Genomic DNA, 21,108 nt, shown 5'->3' with positions numbered 1-21,108 from the left:
GGTTGAGAAACAATGTTCTAGAAATTCTTAAAACCTAAATTTTCAAAACGTAAACATTCAGCTCTGCAAATATGGCCTCACAAAGTAATTTGGCCGGCTTAAATTATTTTCTGAGTTTATCATAAACCTTATAACTTTGCTGATTTTAACTCAGTTGAGCTATCTTAAAGCCAATTAAGTCTTCTTGTAGACAATGGCACTGTTTTGGATAAGTTAAATGACCACTATACAAAATGTTAAATGGCCTTGCTGGCTCATTGCACTTTCCCTTTTCAAGGAAACATAGCAATCTAAAGAGCAGTATCCTTCATACCAGTGGTTAGTATCTGGGTGTATCTTGAGATAAACAGTTTAGCTAATTTCAAACTCTAATTGGTTTACATGCTCAAGCGATTAAACAAAGGCCACAGAAGCAAGCCGAAAGCAAGATAAAGAGACCCCAGTTAATTAGATTCTGTTCTTTCATTGTAGAGCACTTTGATCATTATCTTTCTGATTCAGAGCTAAGTGAAATCCAGAATTTACTGCAAGTGCACCGTGACCTGGAAGGCTTCTCTAGGACAGTAATCGGAAAGTAGCTTCATGATATTGAACAAGGATGCCTAACTTTATTTTGTGGAATTCTCATATCCACATAAAGAAAAAAGAAATTGAATTACAGTTTTCTGTACGAAAGATAGGTTTTTCATGAAACAACCCAAGACTAAATCTTTAATGTCTCCAGGTTGGGTTGGAGATATCTCCTGTCTTAGTAGGTACGAAGGCATACATGATATAAAAGAGTGTACTATGAGTTTTTCTAACTGAACTTATCTGAGTTGTCTTTTATTTTGTCCATTCCTGTGATGAACCAAGCATTGCCTGCAACACTAACAGTAATAATGTTCAGCTGTGTAGCTGTAGAAATGTATGGAAGCTGTCCATTTGTATTGTCCATTTTGATTGATGTAATTGATTGTGTAAAACTAATACATTTCGGTTTAAAAAAATGGGGATTTTATGATTTGATTGTGTCCCTTTGTATAATTGTTCATTGAAGATCTAAGTAGTGCAACTCAAAATAGGACATGATATTTTCATTTTTCAACAGAAGAATGAAATGTTTATTTGCCTAAAGGAGAAGATTAAACATTTGTATTTCTGTTGCATTTTCTTTATCTTATTTATGTTTCAGTTAAATAGCAGGATTGCTCTAGATTTTTAAGTGGAAGGTTATGAATGATTGTGTTCTGCAAAGCTGAGTTCTCAATGGCTTTAAAGCAAGTGGCATTAAATAAATTTCATAATGCATTGATTTCCTAAGTTTACAGGCGTTGAACATTCAGAAGTGATTTTGTATGTAAGTATAGATTTATGTTTAGGTGTCATTTTTTAAATTTTAGATTCCAGACCCTTGAATCCATGCATTCTAAAACCCCACAGTAGACTATTTTAGCAATGATGTTGCCAGTTGCTCTCCGGTATGGCTTCTTTTTTTCATTGTTCAATAACTATCCAGTATCATTCTGCCATTTTTAATTGAGCAAATTAAATGTCAGTTTCTGCTTCCAAAATAGTCTATTGGGAATGCTGCTATTATGACAGCACCAGCTCCATGGTTGTCAAGCCTATCCATTTTACTGCCAAGTTTTCTTCAAAAATTGGAGGATGGTACAAGCGTTCCTTTAAAAAAAGCTGTGGGGGTAATATATGCATATCTTAGTACTTATGTATTATAATAAAAATATATTTTTCAAGTTGAAATAAATGATCGCAATCAAGAGAGTTTGTCAGATTTTTTTACATTGTTCAGAAATCCCTTAAACTATTTCTAGATATATTGATGACGTACCAAATTATGTTATTATGTTGTGCATTAATGAAATAACATCAGTTGGAATTACTCAAATAAAACTGCATCCTAAATAAAGTTATTCACTTTGTGCTCAGAAAATATTCATTTCATTTTAGCTGAATATAAACGGCTCACAAATTGATTTCTAAGAGTGCCAACAATATACAAAGGAAATACGTACAATATGACAAAAGACTGGAAATAGTCTCAGATACCAAAATATTTGCATCCACTTGGATGCATAGATGCTGACCTCTCCTTCCTTCCTTCCTTCTTTCCTTCCTTCCTTCCTTATTTACTTACTTACTTACTTACTCCCTCCCTCCCTTCTTTTGTACATCAGCAGGTATAGGGGAGAATGTTTGGAAAGAATAGCTTTGAAAGATCCAGATCTTAGCTCATTAAAAAGTTCTTGAATCAATATAATTTGGGATAAGAACAGCTAGAGTGGTACACACCATTGTTTGAAATTGAAGCAGCCGGTGCATAGTGTGATAAATTAAGTCCATATGAGAATTTCCCATATCCCTAAAGCTTTGGTGATTTGAATACAATTAGAGAGAAGCCTCATTCTACCTTATGGTCTATTCCTTTTACCGTATTTTTTGCTCCATAAGACGTACTCCCCCCCCTCCAAAAGTGGGTGGAAATGTCTGTGCATCTTATGGAGTGAATATTGCATCACAGACTAGACTGCGGCGGTTTGCCATACCTGGGGTGGGAGGGGGTTGGTGTGGCAGCAGCAACAGGCAGAATAGAGAATGGCGGCTGCGATCCATGCCGCCTAGAACAGCTGACCGATGGTATTCCAGGGAATGCTGCCGATCAGCTGCTCCAGGTGGCAGGGATCTCTGCCACTGTTTGCTGCTGCTGCTGCTGCTGCTGCTGCTACACCAACCCTCTCCCCCCAGATACACTGCCATTGCTGCCTCCTCTGTGTCTGCTGCCTCCGCCAGGGAACATTGGACCTTTTTCTGGAGCAGCGACGAATGGCAGCAGTGATTTCCACCATCTGGAATAATCTCCTAGAATACTGCCAATCACCTGTTCCAAGCAGCAAGGATCATTTTTGTCATTCGCCGCTGCTCCAGAGAAGACTCCAGTATTTCATGGAGGAGGCAGCAATAGCGGTGTTTCTGGTCAGCCAACCTGCTGATTGGCGAGGTTACAAGAGAGCAGGATCCAGGTGTTGCTCAACTGACCAGTGGTGAACACAACATGTGACCTGTCAAAACCGCGCTCGACTAAGCCGTGCCCTATTAAACCGCGTCGCTGATGTCATCAACAGGGCGACAACAGCCAGCGCTGTTTAGAAAGAAGGGCGCTTTAAATAGCGCTTTGAAAGCAAGCTGATTTAACTTAAGGTTAGGGTTAGGTTTAGGGTTAGGTTTAGGGTTAGGTTAAGGGTTAGGGTTAGGGTTAGGTTAAGGGTTAGGGTTAGGTTTAGGGTTAGGTTTAGGATTAGGTTTGGGGGGGTAGGTTTAGGGGTTAATTTTAGGTTTAGCGTTTACAGCGTGCTTCTGTCTCCGCGCTGTTGTCGCCTTGTTGATGACATCAGCTACGCGGTTTCGTCGAGCGCGGTTTTGTGGTGGAACCAACACAACAAAGCCGAGTCTTGACGGGCCATGTGCTGAAGCTGCAATAATGTGCTGAAGCTGACCAGGCTGTTTGCTGCAAAAGTGGCAGAGGAAGATTTTTTCCCCTTGTTTTCCTCCTCTAAATTTAGGAGCATCATATGGTCGGGAGTGCCTTATGGAGCGAAAAATACCATTAAGTTTCTGACTTGTCCTATAGTTTAAAACAGTGGTCCCCAACCCCCGGTCCGCGGACCGGTGCCGGGCCGTGGAGTACCTGGCACCGGGCCGCACAGCGGCCGGGGGCCATGATCCCTGCTGCCTCTTCACCCACACGCGCAGCCTGAGATCAACCCCGGGACTCGAACCCGAGAGCCGCCTCTCCAGTCCAAACCCCACTCCCACCCCGGCCGCCCGCCCGGCTGCCTTGGTAGCCCGTGGAGACGGAGCGCGTTCGGTTCGCCGCTACCTGGGGGCGCCATCCCCATGACGTCACCGCGGAGTCCTCGCCTCCTTCCCTGGTGAGGCTTTCTCCCCGCCAGCCAATCAGAGGCCAGTCCCCGGGCAAGCGGGGACAAGTTGCTGGCCGGTCGAAGCAGAAGCGGGAGATTGGAGGGGGGGAGAGAGCGAGAGAGTGAGCGCTGGGCGGGTGGCAGCGCGTTCCACAATGGACTAGGCGCGCCGCGGGCTGCCAACCCCCCCCCCCTCACACACGTACACACACTGCCTCTCTGGCAATTGGCTGCCCAGGAAGGGAGCGGGGAGCTTTCACAGATAGGAACGTGATGGGGTTTGTTTTCTTCCCCCACTCCTGAGCCCTTTTTTTTTTTTTTTTTGCTTGCCTTCTGGGGTCTCCGCCGTGGAGCAGCCGAGGTCAGATGGGGAGGCGGAGAGAGAGAGAGAGAGAGAGAGATGGGCGGGTGGCAGCTGTCTGTGAAACATCTTCCCCTCCCCACCTCCTGGGCAGCCAATTGCCAGAGAGGCACGGTGGGGGTGGTGGGGGTGGTGGGGGTGGAAGGAAATAAAAAGAGAAGTTGCCCTTTCATTTTGCAATCTCTCTCTATGACCTTGTTTCATTCTCTTCCCTTTTGTTTCGTCCTCATTTCTCAATCTCAGCAACTTTAACACTTTTGGACTTCAACTCCCCAAATTGCCCAGCCAGCTAGAATAGATAGATAGATGGTGGATAGGTGATTGATAGATAGAGAGGGATGGATGGATGGATGGATGGATGGATAAATAGATAAATAGATAGATAGATGATAGATAGATAGAGGATATATACACATACACGCATACACACATACATACACAGAGAGAGACAGAGACAGAGACAGACATGGATGGATAGATATCACAGAAGTGAGTACACCCTCTCACATTTTATCAATATTTAAGTATATTTTGCAGCAGTTTAGACATTAATGGCTGGGGGCCATGATCGCTGCAGAACAACGCCCCCCCCACCCCTGCGCGCGTTCAGCGGGCCACGGTAAAATTATCAAAGGCTGACTGGTCCGCGGCGATAAAAAGGTTGGGGACCACTGGTTTAAAACTAATGTTCAGTTATTCACCTGATATCATTTCAGTCTAAATGGGAGTGAATTCACAAAATATGCCGAAATATGTGGGTTTGGCCCCCTTGATTTAAGAATTGACTGATTACTTGCTGAATGTTCCCAATCCTTTGCTTTCTTTTTCCACTGTAATTTTTCATGATAGGAAGCAACATTTTTTTTAAAAAAATGACGTATCTGTCACAGCATGGCCATTGTAGCAGCATGGCAGGGTCACTGCTGTTCCGACAGGCCTGGGGCTAATGAGTTTTTGTCCCCCCTCGAATGGTATGGTTGTTGAGTGTTTTAAATTGTGGTATTGTTCTGTTCGTGTTCTTTTTTCTTATTTGTAACCCCCCCCCCCCCCGACTTGGGTTGTGAGCCGCCCTGAGTCCCCTTGGGGAAAAGGGCGGCATAGAAATATAATAAATTCAATTCAATTCAATTCACTAAAGATTAAAGTCTTAGACGTGTAGGCTAACTAAATTGTGAATTAGTACAGGATAGGTTACAGATACCAGCTTTGAGCTTTGTTCTGAACTGGAATGCATACCTAATCAGTGAGGAGTCCTTGATGCCCTCTGAGCTTGTTTGTTTTCTTGCAGATGTTTCATTAAAGAAACTAGGTAACATCAACAGTGCTAGCGATGACTAGCACTGATAAGGTAGTTTGGGTAATACAAGGAAACAACTAAGCTCCGAGAGCACCAAGGAAGCCCTCATTTCAACACTGAGCTACAAATATTCTCCTTTATTGACACCTAATCAAAGCTCCCACTTGGACTTATTTATGGAAGGAAAGTTATTAGAAAACAATGCAGATCTTTCAACACTGGCAAAATAAATGCCACAACCTTCTCAGTTGATTAGCTTAGCTAACTTGTTTTGCAACAGCTGCAAATTTCTAGATGCACATATTAAGAAAAAGGAAGTAAAATGTTTTTTTGCAGTCAACCTATCCTCCAAAGCACTTGAAGGCAGGACAAGAAGCAATAGATGGAAACTAATCAAGGAGAGAACCAACCTAAAACTAAGGAGAAATTTCCTGACAGTTAGAACTGTCAACCAGTGGAATGGCTTGCCTTGAGAAGTTGTGGGTACTCCAACACAGGGGTTTCTAAGAACAGATTGGACAACCATTTGGTTGGTATAGGTATAGGTATAGGTTTCCTGCCCCAGCAGAGGGTCAGTCTAGATGAACTCCAAAGTCTCTTCCAACTTTGGTTTTTTTTTTTTTTTTGTTATTGTCTTTGATTTTTAAAACAACCTTACATAGCTATTTGTAATATTCCATTTCTGGGATATAAGCAACACTTTCACAAGAGTTAAAAATATAAAAGTAAAATCAGAGATCTTTCAAAATAATGTTTTCATTAAGGATGCCAGGATCATGTGGATATTTAAAGCTAGCGCAAGAAAGTAGAACCTCCCAAACATGTTGAACATAGGATTATTTCCTTTGGAATGATTTCCAGATGTTTTCTCATGACTTTAAAAAAATGGCTATAAAAAATCTTGGGCTTTTCTATTGCAATCACAGAAAATCACAATTTTCATGCTTCATTAAATTATCCAGGTCCATTATTTGCACTGTAGTTCTCAAAGCTATTTTGTTTCACTTAAAAGGTCATTCCTATAAAAATATTTTTCCACAGCTGACTATAAATAAGTCTAGGCTTGCTACTGAGGTTAACAATTTCCCTTTAGACTCATTGCTGACATAATAGGCTAATACCTGTCCTTGCCATATTTAATTTTAGTGCTCATTTTTGGCAGATTCTTCATCTAAATATTCTTGACATAGAACCAGGTGATATGCCTAATGTGGTGAAGAAGTGTTCTATTGGTGTTCAACATCTACAGTATATACCACTTTCATATGAAGAACACACTGAAAGTCAACTGGTGATATCATTGGGAGAAAAGCAAGCTTCATTAGTCTCCGGACCCGCTTCAAGGTGCTGGTCGTTACCTATAAAGCCCTACATGGCATCGGACCTGGGTACCTGAGAGACCGCCTCCTGCCGATTACCTCCCATAGACCGATTAGATCTCACAGGTTAGGTCTCCTCCGGATTCCATCCGCCAGCCATTGTCGGCTGGCGACTCCCCGGGGGAGAGCCTTCTCTGTTGCAGCTCTAGCCCTCTGGAACGATCTCCCCATGGAGATCCGGACCCTTACTACCCTCCCGGCCTTCCGCAAAGCCACCAAGTTCTGGCTGTTCCAGCAGGCCGGGGGGCTTGTGAAACATCCAGCCCCACGGAAATTGTGAATGTTGCGTTTTTAAAGTGTTGTCTTTGTCTATTTAACCCCCCTTCCCTTGTCTATTGTGAGCCGCCCGGAGTCCTTCGGGAGTGGGCGGCATACAAGATAAATAAATAAATAAATAAATAAATAAATAAATAATGATTTTCTGTCCTGCTTTTAATCCAGTAGGAAATTACAAAACAATATAAGATGGATAAAATAGATTAAAAATACAAAAAGCCAAATCAGAACGCCAATTGTGCAACAGGTGAGGTAACACAAATAAAATAACTTTGACTTCATTAGCAAGACTTGGCAGTGACTAAGACTAAGATGTGCAGTTGCTGATTATATCATTCTGAGTTTCAATAGTATTGATAGGAACACCTCCCTTCGCCTGACATAGCAATAGCAATAGCAGTTAGACTTATATACCGCTTCATAGGGCTTTCAGCCCTCTCTAAGCGGTTTACAGAGTCAGCATATTGCCCCCAACAACAATCCGGGTCCTCATTTTACCCACCTCAGAAGGATGGAAGGCTGAGTCAACCCTGAGCCGGTGAGATTTGAACAGCCGAACTGCAGAACTGCAGTCAGCTGAAGTAGCCTGCAGTGCTGCATTTAACCACTGCGCCACCTCGGCTCTAAAGAAGCATCTTAAGATGGCATTCACCTGTTTTACATTTTCCATGTTTCAAGCATTCTAGTACTAAGCCAACTTTGATTGGCCTTTTTTCTTCATAAATATTTATGTCATGAAGCTAATAACTTAGTATTTTGAGAAGCTGGAAAAGTAGTATTATTCCTGATATTAGGGTTTGGATTTAAGACTTATTTATTTGTGTCTTATTTGTTTTTGAAAAAGGCGGTTGTATGTATGGAACAAAACACGACATAATATGTTTTGGGGGCAGAGCTTTTATCATATTTTGTACTTCTTTCGAGTCAGAAATCTGCTGAATATTTCATTAGACATCCATAACTACCTTTCCCCTTCACTGTTTTTGTGTGTTTTCATTTTGCAGTTTTATATTTTGCGTGAGGGTTTTTTTTTTTTTGTTTCCTTCTGTCAAACATGATAACATAAAATATTTAAATATGAAAATCAAATTTTAAAAATTGAAATTAAAGAAAATCATAAGGAGCTATGCAAATCCTTTGAAATGGGGGTTTCAAGTGTATACATAAAATACATCTAATGAATCATAAGAGTAGCCTCTGGAGTAAAGAGGTAGCACATGTGTGCAGAAATGGGAGTTGTTTCAAACCATTTGTATCTGTATAGAACAGTTTTTCTCAACCTTGGTAACTTGAAGATGTCCGGACTTCAACTCCCAGAATTCCCCAGCCAGCATTCGCTGGCTGGGGAATTCTGGAAGTTGAAGTCCGGACATCTTCAAGTTGCTAAGGTTGAGAAACACTGGTATAGAAGAAGATATACTTGCTTCAATAATTCAGAAACACTCTCCCACATGTTCCAGAGCATTTTTTACAAAGCATTTTTCATGTTTCACTGGGAAACAAACTTTAAAAGATTATTGTAATAAGTGTGTATGCATTTTTTCCTCCTCAATGCCACTCCCCCCCCCCCAAATAGTATTGATGAGAAATCTGTGTTTAAAATCAAAATATTCCAACTTGTGAAATTAGGGCGAAAATATTTCTTACTATATGTTGTCTTTGTCAAAAGTAAGCACCAGTACTTACAGTTGAAAAAGTACATTTTGGGGCACATAGATTGGTTGTATAAGTGCAAAACTACAATCATTGTCTTACTTTCTGGGGAATTGGGCAAAAATTGGGAACTGAACTCAGTTATTTCTGAATACATATTCAGATAATTGCATTGCAAATACATATTCATTCTGCTTATATCTGAATCAACAAAATTATAACATTTCTCCTTCTTAAAATAAGTTTCATTTTATTGGCTTTTCCAATATAATCCCTCCTGCCAAAAATATTTGAATTAAAAGATATATAGGCAGAGATCAGAAAAGTAGCAATAATTGACTTGCTGAATCTGAAGCAGGTTTCTTTGTGTGTGACTAAATTAGCTCAGGGCTTCACAGAAACATTTTGGCCTTGTGGCACACAGCAATGTAGTTATATAGTATGCGCTAGAGGCCGAAAGTTGCCAGAAAGAGATTCTAATGCATTTTTCCTACTAGTTCTCATTCAGTTTGATTACTTCTGTTTAAGGGGAAGAAAGAATTGTGGAGAAATTGTTATCAGTAGAATGTTTGCTGCATTTTTGAGTTCCTATTCTGTTCTAAAGACTGGAAAAAGATGGGAAGTATACAGACAAAGAGAGTGGATGGGGTCAATCAGGAGCATATGTCACTTCTCATTAAGTAACTAGGCAAAAGTGTAATTCATATCAGTCCAAAACTCAACAGTTAAAAGTTGAATCTGAATCCAAGGGACAGAGAATGAAAAGAATGGCCAAGGGGAAGCAATGTTCATAAATCAGTGCAAAGCAAAAGTAAAGATTTTAAATGCAGGGCCCAAGGGTCACAAATATTTGCAGCAAATAATCTAACTTCGTTGATGGTCCTCAGAGCTCAGCCGCTCATGGACTCCTCTAGCATTCATAGTATTCCTCTTCATGGTAACTTGGAGTGAGATTCTCTTACCAAGAACCCTAGCCTTTAAACTTAGCATCAGATCATTGCTCTTCAATCTGCAGCATTGCTATTATTCAGAAAGCTGGGATTTGAGAGTATGTGGAAGAGACAAAGATCCTTTTAGGGCCTGTCCAGAATAATTAGGTAGCAGTTGTTATGTGGAATCCATTTCTTTCTTTTTTTAATCAATGATATCATTGGAAAATACCTCCCATTGGGCCTACTTAGTAGTAGTAGCACTTCTTCCGTGACATTGCTACTGTGGCTGCTTAGGGATCAAGCCCTGCAAAACTTGTTGAAGAATTTCTGTTCCTTGGAAGACTTCCGAGGAAACTTCCTATTTCTCAGGCCATGAATTGGATGTGGAATTTCAAAAAGTCATTTATGCCAGCTGTCTTTGAAAGAAGTTTTTACATTTCTAGTTCATTCCTAGAATACGTAAAAATTTCTTCTGGTGACAGTTCTGAGATTTCTTTATAGTTGTGGGATCAATGGTGATAAGGTTTTTTGGTTAGCCATCTCTCCTTCATTCTCTAACTTGTCTGGTCATTCTTTGTCATCAGAAAAAGCAGGTTACTAAGTATTTAAATCAAAGCCTGATTATTGATGAGAAATCCAGTATAATAAATAATGAAACATTAAATGTGAAAGCAAGGTTGCTAAAGATTGTTAGTGATGTTTTGATTTTGAGAATTATCTAGTTAAGAAGATGATTAAATGAATCTTCAGAATTTATTATTTCTCTTTTATATATGAAGAACTATGGGACTGAAATTTATTACAGACATCACTTGGATTACAGGGGGAAAGTTACAGGAAACTTTTGAAAATTTGGATTAGGAAAAGTTAGGATATGGTACAAAATGTCTTAATCATTGAACTTCTAAGTATATTGTGTTTGTCTTAATAAATTGTAATTATTCCTACTTTATATTGCTTGAAGTAAATTGCCCTTGTAGTTATGAAACTACAAACTATAACAAACCACTGTTAGGATTTTAGATCACTTACTAATGGGAGTTGTTAGCTCTTAAATAATGGATAATCAGCCTCTCATTGTTCTTCCTATAGTTCTCCTGTGCGCTGCTTGGAGAGTCCAAGCATGGGTTAAATTCAGTGTATCTGCCCAAGGACTGAGTTGATTTTTGTAGGCAGGCCCATGTTCCTCATTGAGGTCAGTTTAAAAAATTCAGTCCAGCCCTAAGGAACATTTTTGGAGAGCTCCACAGTTCTTGTGTAGACACACTGGGACTCTCCAAATAGATAATCAGGGTTTTTTAAATTTTTGTCTTGTAAGATTTCTCTTATAGATAGATAACAGCAGTTTGTTTTGGAATTTGGTTTCCCCCCCCCCTCTTCAGCTATAGCTTAAGTCTGTCAGGGCTCAAGTTTCACTAACTCTTTTTTTTCATTTTCATTTTCATACACTCACATGTATACACTATACAATATTAAACAATAATTGCATCAATTCCTCTTGTCAACAATACCCCAGAAAATGAAAGCCCAATATACCTCTTCCATTCCCCATACACCTCTTTCTTCCACCACCCTCCAACTTTCTATCTTCCCTCCATCATCCCCCTCTACCCTACTTCCCCTCCCCCTCTACCACTCCTCTCTCCAGATTCGCTCCCCCCCTTCCTTCTCGCCTCCCCCCCACCCTCTCTCCCATCTTTCTTCTTTCCTTCTCCTCCTCCCCTTGGTGTATTTCCACTGTATATTAATGTACTTAACTTATCCTATTTTTACAGAGAAATTAAAGAAAAACAGTATACATGTAGAGTCACATTACATTGAGATCTAACACATCCCTCCCACCCTCCACCCAGACCCCCCACCTCCTCCCCCCCCGACTTCCCAGAACCCGTACACGGTATAGATTTTTAACAAACACAGTCTAAAATCTATTGAGAAAAAAGAAATTAAAAAAATTAATAACATCTCTACATTGATCTTGGCTTCTTCTTGCTAAACTAACTTTAAACAATTTAAATCATTCCTGATCTTAAGCATAGGCTAACTGGAATTTCTTAGTCCCGTATTTATTTCGTATATAGTCAATCCATTTTTTCCAGTCTCGTTTATATCTCTCATTTGAGTGATCTTTAAGATATGCCGATATTTTAGCCATCTCGGCTAAATTTGTAACTTTCAATGTCCATTCTTGCATTGTAGGCAGTTCTTCCTTCTTCCAGTATTGCGCCACCAAACAGTCTTGCTGCCATTATTAAGTGCAGAATCAAGTTAGTCTCTACCGCTGTAAAGTCAGTACTTATACCTAGCAAAAATAACTGAGGAGTAAACTTTATCCTTCTTTTAAAGATATTTTGCATAATCCACCATATTTTTATCCAAAATGCCTTAACCTTTTAGCAAGTCCACCATATATGGAAATATATAGCATCGAGAGAACCACTTCTCCAACATTTGGGTTGTAAATTCGGATACATAGAAGCCAGCTTTTTAGGATCTAAATGCCATCTATAGAACATCTTGTAAAAATTTTCTCCCAGGTTTTGAGCTTGTGTAAATTTCACATTTCTTACCCAAATTTTTTCCCATGTATCCAGCATTATTGGTTCTTCAATATTTTGAGCCCACTTTACCATACAATCTTTAACTAACTCTGTTTCCGAATCTATCTGTATTAATACATTATATATCCTCCTTATATGCATTAAACTTTGATCTCTTATTTGTTTAAATAAATTATCCTCAACTTGGACAATTTTTTGATCTATTCTATTCTCCACCTGGCCTGTAATTGCCCATACTGGAACCATGTTTGAACTGCCTTCTCCTCTTTTAGTACCTCTAAGGATTTTAATTGTAGTGCCCCTCCTTCCAAAATAAGAAGCTATCTATAAGTAATTCTACTTGTTTTTGTGCTATATTTATATTTTCAATTGCATGTCTAGGAATTGCCCACATAGGTATCTTATCATTTAATATATGTTGATATTTTTTCCAGACCCGCAGTAAAGCATTTCTTAAAATATGACTTTTAAAGTTTTTGTCCAGTTTTTTGTTGAATAACAGGTAAGCATGCCAACCATATACCAGATCATATCCCTCAAGGTTCAGTATCCTATCATTAGTTAAATTGATCCAATCACTAATTACAGACAATACCACTGCATCATAATATAGTTTTAAATTGGGTAGTTTCAAGCCTCCCCTCTCGCGTATATCTTGCATTATTTTCAGCTTTACTCTCAGCTTCTTTCCTGCCCATACAAATTTGTTGATACCCTTCTGCCATTCTAAAAGATTCGCATCTTTTTTAAGTATAGGTAACATTTGGAAAAGAAATAAAAATTTTGGTAAAATATTCATTTTCACTGCCGCGATCCTTCCCAGCAAAGATAAGTGTAACTTCTCCCATTTTTTCATCTCTATCTGTATACTATGCCAGAGTGGTTCATAATTATACTTGTATAATTTCCCATTTGAGATTGAAATATTAACTCCAAGATATTTAACCTTTCTGACTACCTCACATCCTAACATTCCTCCTAATTCCTCCTTTTGTTTAGTATTCATGTTTATGGCTAATATTTTCGTTTTCCCTAAGTTTATTTTAAAACCAGACACCTGACCATATTGATTAATCGTATTCATTAAAACCATACTGGATTCCTGCGGTTGTTCCAATATTATGACCAAATCATCCACAAAAGCCCGCACTCTGTATTCTTGCTGTCTAACCTTAATTCCTTTTAGGCCCTCCAAGCCCCGTATTTTATTCAATAATACTTCCAAAGTTATAATAAACAATAGTGGGGACAAAGGACAGCCCTGTCTTGTACCCTTTCCAATTTGAAAAGAGTCTGTTAAACTTCCATTGACTATAATTTGAACTGTTTGCTGTTGATATATTGCTTTAATTGATTGTAAACGCGCGAGAGCACATGTGCATGCATGAGCAAACTGGGAGTAAAAAGAATGGAAACCAACCACTGTTACCAACATACAATATCAGTAAAATGTGAAAGACTTTGTGGCTTCCAGCAGAACCATGTTTTACTCTTTCTTTCTTTTTTACTAGTTTTGCATGTATTTTGTTGCATGTACAATATTTTATTTTCACCATTGTGTTAAAGAATGTTTATGCTTCTTTTCATTCCAACCCCTCCTATCTCCTCACAGACATAATCCCTGAGGGCCCTGTATAGTATTATACAAAATCTCATAAGTGTAAAATTCTTATATGAAGGATCAAACAAAAATCATACAAGCACTCCTTCTCTTCCTGCTCATTAAAATCTAATTTTGATCCAATCCACATTGAAATAGTCACTTTCCAGACAGATTATCTCTGACCTTTAGAAGGTTTTTCTCATTCATCGGCCTGATACCCAGAAATATCTCTCCATTCCTGTTATAGTGAAAAAAATATGTGACCATACAGATGGGGTTCAGTCATACTGATAATAGTGATTCAGCATCATTTGGAGAGTCATCTGTTTGTCTACCTTGACCTAGAATATATTTTTTTCCTGCATTTTTGCTTGTTTACAATTATACTTATAACTGTTGTAAGTTCAACACCTTTCTGTATTCAGGTGAATCACCTGAGAGTGAACAAGGACTGTGTCAACTGAGTCAAAAAGAAAAGAACAAACTAGGTTATGATGTGCTGAACACAGAGCCCTTGATCCTTTGCAAATACGTAGTATGCACTTTCAAGGAGCATGTACTGAATTTCTCATAGTTCAATTAAACAATCATTTAAAAGGCTGTAGTGATAATTGCTTTAGATCATTTCCAGACATCAATGGTTTTTTCAACTATTTCAAATAAAAAAGAGGTAAAAGTCTCAATTATTTGGCTTACACATTTCAATGAATACTGAAGTGTATTAAAAAATATAACCAGTATTGCTTATTTTCAAAATGAGGGCCAGACACATTTTTTTGTCCCTTTCTTCTGTGGAATTTGGGGAAATATTGGGTTCCTGAAATCTGAGAAGTTACGAGTATATCCTTTATGTGTTTTTTGCTGTAGCCAAATATTAACAAGCAGAACAAATACTCTGTTTCCCTGAAAATATGACCTACCCTGAAAGTAAGTCCTAGCTTGATTTTTACAGGTGCGCCCAATATAAGCTGTACCCTCAAAATAAGTCCTAATTAAGACTCAGCCCACGCCAGGGTGCATGGGTAAAAATTAAGCTAGAGTGGGGATGAGGGGGTTGAGCTGTCCTATTACTTACCTTCAGATAGTTGCAGTCAGGCCTTGCACACCCGAAATTGACGGCCCATTTCTTCTGCAGCCAGCAAGGCTTTGCTCAAGGCCTCTGTAGCTGATAGCAGAGCTCCAGATCAATCCGGATCTCTGTTATCGGCTGTAGAGGCCTTTAGGAAGCCCTGTCAGCATTGCCAGCCACAGAAGTTCCTGAAGGCCGCTGAGAGCAAAAAGGAGACCAGGGGCGATGCATGCAAATGAGGTGAATCAATGGATGACATCCCCCCCAAAAAATAAGACCTGGTACATTTTTGGTGGTATATATACATATACCTACACCTACACCTACACCTACACTACACACACACACACACACACACACACATATCTTGTTGTATTTGGGCCTTTTCCCATGTAAGATTGAGATTGTCTGGGCAATGTTTCTGCAAGGTCTCACTCGCAATCAACCCAGCCTGAAGATGGGCACCAAAACATTGCCAAGACAATCTCAATCTTACAAGGGAAAAGGCCCAAATACAACAAGACCAGCATACACACACACAAACACACACACACACATATTCACATTGCTCCTGGAAGCACGAAGCCTGAAGATGACGAATGAGACTTCGTCAAAATGTCACCAAGACACTTCTAATTTTACGCTGGACAAAACCCGAATAACCAAAGACATACATACATACACACACACACACACACAAATATAATATAATTATATATTATATATATATATAGATATATATATATCCCTTGCTGGGATTCGAACCTGTGCTGTATTGCATCTTAGTCAAACGTCTTAGCCATTAAGCCACAGGTCTCCTCCTCATCAGCTGAAGCCAGGGAAGAAGGTATATATTTAGTGGTATATTAGGTATATACTAAATGTATGTATGTATGTATGTATGTATGTATCTATCTATCTATCTATCTATCTATCTATCTATCTATCTATCTATCTATCTATCTATCTATCTATCTATCTATCTTTGGTTATTCGGGTTTTGTCCCGCATAAAATTAGAATATATACATATACAGGTTCGATTCCCAGCAAGAGTATGGCTAGCTGATGAGAGCTAAATAGCTTGAAATAGATCTATACTAGTCTCCCTTTATTTATTTATCAGCACAAATATAACATATACATACATACATACATACATACATACATACATACATACATAAATAAATATATATTTATATATTTATATTTATATTTTCAGGGAAACACATTCAGTTTTCTCCAAAGTACTGTTATTTACATTAGAAAGATATTTCCATGATTTCTAATTTGAAGTTGCTTCATCCCTTTCCCCTTTAACCTTAGACCAGGGCTGTCAAATTCATGGCTCTCAGGCTGGATGCGTCATGTGCTGACCATGCCCGGTTTAGCGAAGGGGGAAAAAGTCATGATACGTGATGTGACGACACTGTGATTATGCAAATTTGATACCCCTGCCTTAGACCCCTTTCTGGTCAGGAAATTCTCTTGCTTCTAAAATTATTTGTTGAGTCAACTAGCCGTCTCTAAAAGGTATCTCTAAATACAATATGTATATTGGTAAATACCTCTTTGAGGATCAAACTGAATAGATTTAATAAAACAGAAATTTGAAAGCTTCTGCTTTTATATGACATGGTATTATTGCTGCATTTTCTTTAAAGAATGGTAGGAGGAGACCCAAAACCAGAGCTAATCTTGCTGCTTATTCACCTTAATCCAACAGTCTTTCCAAAGTGAACTCCCCTTCAGCTATTTTTTTCTCGTAGTCAAGAGAAATAATTTAACTCTTTAGTAACGGTCACCCATTGCAATATTACTGGGATAATTTTGCTTGCATAGTTCTGTGTTTTCCGCTCCTGGTTTTATTTTAGTTTTAGATTGATGTTTACTGGCTATTTTGAGATGATTTTGAAAATAGGATGGTACGTGTAATTGTTAATGCTTTTAAACGATAAAAAAAACACTTTATGACAAAACAAGTTAATTAAAGATCCGCCTATACATTCCATAAAGTTTGGTTGAATTTTCTTCTAATCATGTAAGTAACCATTTAAGGATTATGATGCCAAATTTAATCTCCAGTAAACTTGGCACCACCTGTACATAATTAGGGATTACTCTTGAACAGGGATTGAAGGTCTTTTCTTTAATTATTATCACAGTGGGAGTTTCAGGATTTGTACGCTAATGCTTCTCTTAAGCGCTTCCGTAGTAAATTCATGTTCTATCGGTAGCCTCTTTATACTCTTATCATTTTAGTGAATCCCAGTCCACCTGTGTTATTTCCACTCTACACTTTTTGTATGTAAAATTCTTTCAGAAGTGTTAAATGTCACATGAAAATGTTACACAACATTTATAGCAACTATTAATTAAAAAATAAGTTAATTATGAAATTGTCAATATCATTGACAATTTGTATCTAGAGAGCCAATTTTGTCTAGTGGCTAAGGCATCAGACTTGAAAGGGGGAAACCATGAGTTCAAGTCCTGCCTTACCCATGAAAGCCAGGCTGAGTGACTGAACCAGTCAGTCTCTCTTTCTCGTGTCAATCCAGTGATTGGCTGATAGCAATAGCAATAGCAGTTAGACTTATATACCGCTTCATAGGGCTTTCAGCCCTCTCTAAGCGGTTTACAGAGTCAGCATATTGCCCCCAACAACAATCCGGGTCCTCATTTTACCCACCTCGGAAGGATGGAAGGCTGAGTCAACCCTGAGCCGGTGAGATTTGAACCGCCGAACTGCAAATTACAGTCAGCGGAAGTGGCTGCAGTACAGCACTCTAACCACTGCGCCACCTCAGCTCTTTAATTGTTGGGAGAAAAATGTGAGGTGAAAACTATGTTGGATATGCTAGCTGCCTTGAACTATTTGCAAAAGTAATAAAGGTAGAATACAAATAAATACATAAATCCATAAAAATTAACCATATGTTTGAACAGACGTGAGTTTCCTTCTGATATACTTCAAACACTGATGGGAAAAAATTACAGTGAACATATTGTTGATAGATTATACTGTTCTCTATTTTCAGGAGGAAGATAGCTGAGTATAAAAATGTACATTTTCAAAGCAAAATTTGTGTGGGTTTAGGGGAGTATTTGCCCATTAAATCTTCACACCTTTTCTTTTTGCTGTGCATCAACATAAGTGCTGAACATTTCCTTTCTAAGGAGCCCTCTTAACATTTTGATTGTGAACATGCATAAAAAGAGTTAAATATTGATAGAAAGAAGTACAAAAGGTAAGATCACCTGGAAGTTTTTATTAAATATATGTTTTTTATTTGTTCTCTCTCTCTCTCTCTCTCTCTCTCTCTCTCTCTCTTATACTACATTGCAGATCTCGTCTTGCAGACTTTTTCACAAACTGCCAGCCTGAGTCACGGTCTGTTAGTAACTGCCTGAAAGAAAACTATGCTGACTGTCTCCTTGCTTACTCAGGGCTTATTGGTAAGGCTTATTTTGGGGGAGCATCATTTTCTTTTAATATTTAAAATATGATTTGTTGTTTGATATCAACAGGAGAAAAGAATAATGAGAAAAAAAACAAAATGCATGGATAACTTGAAGTTTGTGTTGGCTATACAAGACTAATTTTAAAATGAAAATCAACTTACTTCCCCAAGTTATAATCTCATACATAAAGAAGCTAAGATTGAAATGAACACAGATAGGAAAAAGGATGCCAAGGGATTGGAAAAGCTTCTATAAAAGGAAAGATACCACATAGGTACACTATTTGCAAGAATTATTTTTTTTATCCAACATTAGTTCAGGGTATATTGTCACAGACTAACAATTCATTACTTCCCACTGCTTCAATTCATTCACATAATCTAACAAGGGAATATCACATAACTAGATCTTCTTTGAAACATTTGATGAATTGTTTATAAAACATAGGCCTACCATTACCTTTTTCTTCTGTAGCATAGTTTTGTTCATAAAATAAAGCCAGTGTTATGTTCCTCTCAAGGTCATGGAATATCCCATTGCTTTGAGGAACTGCCTTCTCTAACTGGACGACATCCAGACAAAGAGACTATAATTCCCATAATTCTGAACCTTGCCATGCTGACTAAAAATCTTGAGACCTGAAGTCCATACTTTGCAAGGGATTTATATTTAGGAAGACTGCTGTAATGAACATGCCATGAAATTGCATGGCAGGTATCCTAATGAAGTTAGAGATCTTGTAGTTTTCTATAAAGAAATAAATATAATTTACATCTATATATACTCTAAACAAGATAGTCAGGCAAACAGGAGCATCATCCGCTAAATTGCAGAGCATACAGGGCATACAGAAGAAAAAGAGGGGGGGAGGAACCCCTCCCCCCATGCCCACAGCAACCAATCACAGAGCAGATTGTTCACGCAGGAACTAGCAATCTCCATCCAAACAACTTAACTGTGTGTTTTGGCTAACTACCCAACCTCACTGCTCCAACTACTAAATTTAAATATCATAACAGAACACTTCTTATCAGCACAGCTTGCATATATTCTTGGTGTGACTTGCCTTCATTTTAGCAGTTCACCATCCATCAGAAGCTCACAGTGTAATGGGTCAACAACAACAATGGAGTACTTCTTGCAACATTGGTTGTGTTATATAAAAGTTAGTCTTTTCAGTATTACAGTGGCAGTGCACAGTAAAATATGCTCTTTTTTTGAGATAGATATTAGTACTATATAGGCCTTCAGAACACTTAATTGTGCAGAGACAATTTCCTGCCATCTCATATGAGAGGCTGAAAGCAATTATAGATTGCTTTATCAGCAAAAAAGCCAGGACAATTGGTATTTCCACTCATGGGGATGCCTGTATTTATATTTGGCTGATTCAGTAGTTATGATCTTCTTTAGTTTTCCTACTTAAACTAAGAGGATCAGAATTGGGAGGAGTGATGCCCACTTAGTTTTTCTCCTTTCCGTACATAGGAAAAATAGTCAGAGTACATGTAACTAATATTAGCCTATATCTCTTTTTATATCAAGGTTTTAAATGTCCTCCAATCAATTGGTATATAATCATCATTATTATTTTTTTCTACTTGAGTAAAGATAAATAAATGGTTTGAGTAATAAATTGCAAGTCTCTGTTCTCAATCTTTCTGCTTGTAAAACAATTTTTCGATGGAAAAATAATTATTGTCCTTATTATTTCACTTATTGAACAGTTTGGCATATCTGTCATTTCCAACAAAGGCAAAAGTATTTTAAATTTTATTTCTTACATGATATTTAGTTTCATAATACCATCACTGCTTCAAAACATGACCTTTGGTTTTGCACCTGTCATGAAACATTTCTTGTTGCTTCTGGAAGGTGAGAAAACAGCAAATCAGATTCATATAGATATTAAGGAAATATTTTCTGAGGAAATATGATCTTAGGAAAACATAAGTAAAACAAAATATGCTTGTTCAGAAGAACAGGCAGATAGCAGGACAAAAAGAAATACAGTGAACACTTCAGAAAAACGGATACTTCAGAAGCCAGAAGCCATGACATTTAAGTAGCCACTGAAAGTATCTAAATATGCTCAAGGTAATGACATTTCTCTTTTCCCAACCAAACAATATGTCTTATTGCATTTTTAAAATCAAGAACCAGTAGCTATCAAAGAAATGCTGTCATACCATTGAATGTTGTCTTCTTCTTAGACCAAAGTAGTAATTTAGGAGGACTTGCAATGTATGATAACTTTGAACAATCTCATGAATAAGTTTTATGGAGGAAAATGCAAACAGATGGCTTAATTAGCTACAGATAAAATAAATAGACTTTTGTACAAAGAACTAGGCATCTTAGACATAATTCAGTGAAGTAATGTATAAATGCTAGCTGCTGGTAGGAAATAGGTTTAATACTATGGTTAGCTCAGAATAACAGCTTCTGACAAATAGTCCCAGATACGATAACTTTTCCTGGAAGTTTTCTTGAAACATACTTCAATTTAGCATTACAATAATTATAGTGCTTGCAGAGAGACACATACATGTGTTTTCCTTTTTTATTTTCTGTAATAACTTTATTAAATTTT

The 21,108-nt window shown here is 38.2% G+C and overlaps 1 protein-coding gene across 1 annotated transcript in view; it reads left to right on the top strand.

Annotated features, from left to right (window-relative positions):
- The window catches only part of GFRA1 (GDNF family receptor alpha 1), a 255,798-nt gene that overhangs the window by 178,242 nt on the left and 56,448 nt on the right, over positions 1-21,108 (top strand). The window contains exon 5 of the mRNA XM_014053008.2: positions 18,400-18,509. Coding sequence (XP_013908483.2) covers positions 18,400-18,509 — 110 coding nt within the window. The remainder of the gene's footprint in view (positions 1-18,399; positions 18,510-21,108) is intronic.

The sequence above is a fragment of the Thamnophis sirtalis genome, unplaced genomic scaffold, assembly GCF_051295495.1.
Source record: "Thamnophis sirtalis isolate CommonGarterSnake01/CBP01778 unplaced genomic scaffold, rThaSir2_p1.2 scaffold_11, whole genome shotgun sequence".
NCBI lineage: Eukaryota > Metazoa > Chordata > Lepidosauria > Squamata > Natricidae > Thamnophis > Thamnophis sirtalis.
The sequence above is the reverse complement of the archived record's forward strand: the minus strand, read 5'-3'. Positions and strand labels throughout refer to the sequence as shown.